Source organism: Lactuca saligna, chromosome 8, assembly GCF_052625555.1.
Source record: "Lactuca saligna cultivar CGN05327 chromosome 8, ASM5262555v1, whole genome shotgun sequence".
Taxonomy (NCBI): domain Eukaryota; kingdom Viridiplantae; phylum Streptophyta; class Magnoliopsida; order Asterales; family Asteraceae; genus Lactuca; species Lactuca saligna.
Window position 1 is genome coordinate 107,221,499 of NC_136424.1, and position 5,249 is coordinate 107,226,747.

The 5,249-nt window shown below is 32.0% G+C and overlaps 1 protein-coding gene across 2 annotated transcripts; it reads right to left on the reverse strand.

The window, feature by feature from the left end:
- Nucleotides 1-947: 947 nt before the first annotated feature.
- LOC145011207 (uncharacterized) lies at nt 948-4,445 on the reverse strand. Of its 2 annotated transcripts, none has more exons than XM_078969870.1 (3): nt 4,407-4,445; nt 2,805-3,649; nt 948-2,227 (listed from the first exon to the last, which is right to left on the reverse strand). In XM_078969870.1, exons 2-3 carry the CDS (start codon nt 3,622-3,624, stop codon nt 999-1,001), a joined length of 2,049 nt encoding a protein of 682 aa, XP_078825996.1. In that variant the 5' UTR covers nt 3,625-3,649; nt 4,407-4,445; the 3' UTR covers nt 948-998. The 2 variants fall into 2 exon arrangements, with proteins under 2 accessions (XP_078825996.1, XP_078825997.1); XM_078969871.1 differs by having other exon boundaries at nt 4,381-4,440.
- Between the last annotated feature and the right edge of the window lie 804 nt (nt 4,446-5,249).

Here is a 5,249-nt window from a genome sequence, read left to right on the forward strand (position 1 = left end):
GCGTGTGGTCTACGTCGTGCAAACAGAATAGGTCAAGAAGATCTATAGACAAAAAACAAACAACACATAAACTATGTCATGTACATTGCTACAATTTTCCTAATCTAACACAAAACTTTCAAGAATCTTGATTGCAAAGTCTTTTGGTGAAAGGTTCTTTTTTCGTACATTATTAATTGGCTGTTTAAGATTGCATTTTCCATAATATAACATCAATTTTGTATTCCAATATGTAATCACTTGATTTAGTATCTTACATTACCTATTAGTTTATTGTTCTCAGTTTTCATCATAATAAAACGAAACAAAACTTCACTTCAATCAGATCAACAGATTGGGATGCAATCATAATATTATAGCAACACGAATGAAAACAATATTACTAGAAATCATCCATATACACTAATTAGACTTTGTGTTATACACATCGAGGAACGTGGATCCGTGAATCAATTTTTTTTGAGTCGGATAACAAATGAGATGAAGTTAGAGCTTTGATTTTGAAAAATAAAATAAAATAAAATTGGAAGCGTTAACTTGGTGTTTGAGCTTTGATTTCTGGAACTCTTGGGTTGATAATTGATCTTTGAGTTCATTAGTTGGAATGTATTTGTAGGGTTTATTTTCGTCAATGCGAACTGTTGTATCACTTTTTAGTCATAAGTTTTGTATATTATAGATTTTCATCTCCTGTTCTGCAAAAGGACATTTCATATATATTTATTCATGTTGACGATCCCATCATGAAGCACGACACCCTTTAATGAGGTTACAAGATCATATAAAATCCTTCACAATATGATTCACACCAACACATAAAATTACCTAAATTCAAACTAGTTAAAAATGATTGACGAAACAAATAACAAAATTATAGTGTATATCTACACCAAGCTCAAACCAAACCTTTTTTTTTTAATACGAAGACTTTGATTACAAGAAAAAAAATTAAAAAAAACTAGCAAGAAGCTAGGAAGAAACAAGGAGTATTAATTACATCAAGGGAGAGCACTATATGTATGCTTTTTTATTTGGCGACTTGTTGTTTGTATCTTTCTAGCAAAAAATGAAATACCTCTAGCTTTTTCTAAAAGGCGAACTACAATATGACACTCATAATGAAGTTTAAACTTGCATTCCAAGCACTCAAAGATCATCCTGTACTGCAAGTTTTCTCCACATTCATCGCATTGACCATGACACTCCATCCCTTGAGCCAATTTTAGAAGATGTGGGTGCACACCTCCAACCATAAGCCTTGTTGTTTCAAACTTGACATTGAGAAAATGGAAGATAGATCTCTTATAGTAGGCATATACAGCTTGCTCACACTGAAAGATCACGGGTGCACAGGCAGTATGCATAGACTGGACACAAAAACTACAATGATAGAACCAATATTCAGGATTAAATTCGTCCTCGCAAATTTCACAAAAGTAGGCACTAGGATGGTTCTCGACTGGATTGTATCTTAGGGTCAATGGATGCTTATCGTACTTGTGCCTAATCAATCCAGGCAACATAAAAGCACACTCTGTATCCAAGTAGAAATCGCAAGAAGGGCAAAAGAATGCGATGCAATTTATTAGGCAATTACCACATGCATCGCATGGTGTTTCCGATAGACTGGAAATCGATGAAGCATCTATTCTTGAGAGAAGATGGTCAGGGTGAGCTTCATGCATGATTTCTATAGGTAGGAATGCACAATTGACATCTACATAATACTCACAAATCCTACATCCATACCCGAAACCACTGGAAGGTAACATGCAAATCTTACACCCAAAAACACCTGAAAGGAGTTCATTAATGTTTAGCATGAGAAAAAGTGTATGGTATGGATGGCCAGGGTGGTCTTTTATTTCACGGGGTAGCCTAGCACACCACTCATGAAGAACAAACCCACAATGTCCAACACACTTGTAAAATGGTATTTTTGTGATTGGCTTCACACATCCATCACATAATAGTTTAATTTTTTTCAACGGGTTGTGAAGTAAAACCGAATACTTCTCGAGTGATGTTTGCGAGTCTAAAAGTATCAATGGGTGTTCATCACTAAGACGTTTGAGCGTTTCACCATGGTTTCCCTGAGGTACTACAAAGTCCTTCTGATTATTGATAAAATGGTGCTTGAGAAGGTTGTAACTTTCATCAGGAAATGGACAATAGAGAAGATTAGAATGATCCTCATCTTTGAAATTTTTACAAATCTTTCCACGTCCTGATAAGCAACATATTCAAAAATTATCTGAGACCAACAAATCTTGAGAAAATGAAAATTATATGGGAAAAGGGAATATACTCTTAATGATATATAAGCTTACGTACTCAAAATCACCATAATACGTCGTTTTGTTTGATATATTGATTATAATGTTCTTAAAATTTAACCTGTAACTTGATTTACTTTCAAAAAATTTCGGAATTTCACTATGATCTTCTTACATCACATTTTATGCCGAACACATACTAAGCTATATATATTATAGTTGAAAATGAAGATTACGTAAGAGGAAGATAAATTTGAAATTTATAAAAATATTGGAAGTAAATCAAGTTAGAAGTTGAATAATAAGAACATTGGACAATTAGAATGTATATATGACACAAAACGATGTAGTATGGTGAGTTTGGGTACGTAAGCTTATATACCCTTAAGGGATATTCACTTTTCCATATATATATATATATATATATATATATATATATATATATATATATATATATATATATATATATATATATATATATATATATATATATATATATATATATATATATATATATATATATGTTACCTGGACGCAAAAAATGGATGTACTTTGAAGATGCACAATGAATATGGACATAGTATCGACATTTATCACACTTGTAAATCCAAAAGTAAAAATAGAATCCCGTATCACATATTCTACATTTGGGATAGAACTTAGCTTCTTGATCAATGTTGGGAAAGGAATATGTAAGGGTAAGTGGATGAGAATGATTAGTAGGTTGTTGGATAAGTAATTTGGTAGGAGAGAAAGCACAATCCTGATGGATCCAAAACCAATAACAAATGGTGCAGTGGTAGAAAATCCCTTCATGTTCACAACCACATGCATTGCAAATAGATACCAATTTCTTTGGGTTACGTTGCAGTTGGTGATGGTGGCTTGGGTGGTCTATCTTCTGTTGAGACATGGTAGCACAAATTATGTCCATGTTGAATTTGCAACTGGAACAATGGTAATTGAAAAAGTTCTTCCGCTTATGATTGCAAACACCACATGTCCATTCTTGATTAGAATGAAAAAAAGGATGTCGATCTTGAAATCTCTCGGACAAGGTAATATTGTGGTTAGGATCATGTAATGGGTGGTCTTGTAGGGTTATGGGGATTTCTGCACAAAATTTGTGTAAAGAGTAGTTGCAATTCTTGCAGGTGTAGTAACACAAATGAAATGAATAGATGTCTTCCTTACACATGTTGCATTGGCCAACATGGTGGTCTTCAACCACAAACTCATCTACATCTTCCTCTTCCTCTTCCTCTTCCCCTTCCTCTTCATTGTGGTATGGCTGTAGTTGGACAAGTTTGAGTGGATGATCATGACTAAAGTGCACAAGTTGCTCCATTGCAGATATCAATCAAAATGTCTAGCTACACAAATAGATGCAGCTAGAAACATGAATCTTTATGCCATCATTAGAATATAAAATAATCATGGGTCAAAAATGTGTAGACATATCTTATACTCTTAACTTTATCAACTTACACATTAAGTGCAGTTATCATGGTTTCAACATCCAAATAAATTTGAATACGATATATAAATCATGTAGAAAAATGCTCATCTTAATTACCTTGGTTTTTCCAAACAAGATTTCATGATCAAAGGCATCCTGACTATCAATTTCCACTTTCTTATCAGATATCATGGATACATGATACACACTCAAAATATATATCCTTTTACTTGGTGATTTCAACTCAATCTTTGTGAACTTTCTTAAAATACACAGCTAAATATTACAACGCCGTTCTAAAGAACAATGATAGAATTGCAAAAGCATATATATATATATATATATATATATATATATATATATATATATATATATATATATATATATATATATATATTCTCAAGGCTACCTTAATATATACGAACGTGTTAATATTGTGATTCATGATTCTCAAGCAACCATGTCAAAACATATTCACAAGAAAAAGCTATCTTAATTTCAGCTTTGAATCAAACACTGGTTTGACATCCAACTTATGTTTTAATTTTTTTTTTATCATAACATTATTAAATCCTACTTCTTCATGTTTTTTTTTAATTTCCACATGTATAATAAAAACTTGAAATGAAATACAAAAAGCCTTACATGTTGTATTGAGATGAAACTTGTACCTTAAAGCAACACAGTGGATATAAAAGTTGGAAAGGGACTAATGTTTGGGCAATAAAGACGTGATATAAACGGGTCCTTATAAAGGAATGAATAAGAATATGTTAGGTTACACGTAAGGAACTTGCCATTTATCAAGAAATCTCAACTTTGATATTAAAGTCATCCTAATTCCATTCTTAGATTGAATCCAAAGCAAATAACGCCTTGTAAAGTTGTAATATTCCCCCTTTTGTTTTAAGAATAACTTTTTAAAAACAATTCTAACAAGATACTTATAACGGGGTTGGGGAAACAACTAACTGCATCAACGAAAGGACATAGAAAAAAGTATACAAAATTGTAATGAAGTAAGCAATTAGAGAAAAAAAGTCATAAGAAAAAAAGAATACATATTAAAATATATACATGAATGCATTTGATAGAAACAGAAAAATACACAAATATGTGTACTTTAAGAAGGATTTTATGAGAGCAAGAGGATGACCACTAATCACAAAGATGGCTATGTATGGTCGACCTCAAAACATGAGTTTGATGTAAATTTGAAATACTATTTCATTTTATTGAGCGTTAAATGTATATAAAGTAGTAACATAAATTTATCTATGTGGCATCCTAGTTTCATTGTTTCTATTACCACATTTTATTTTTAAAAATAAAAAAACATCATAAATGGTCCATGTGGTTTCCTAAGGTCTGAAGTTTAGTCCTCGTGGTTTAGAAACATCATAGATAGTACCTGTGCTTTCAAACTTTTGACAATTGGTCCTTATCCCTCACACCGTTAGAACCCCACCGTTAACTCTTATTTTATTAAAATAATATAAGGGCAAATTGGTCTT

Coding starts and splice junctions, on each gene's coding strand:
- LOC145011207 (XM_078969870.1), bottom strand. CDS start 3,624: ATGGAGCAACTTGTGCACTTTAGTCATGATCATCCACTCAAACTTGTC. Junction 2,228..2,804: donor CATCCATTTTTTGCGTCCAG/GTAACATATATA, acceptor GTTGCTTATCAG/GACGTGGAAAGATTTGTAAA.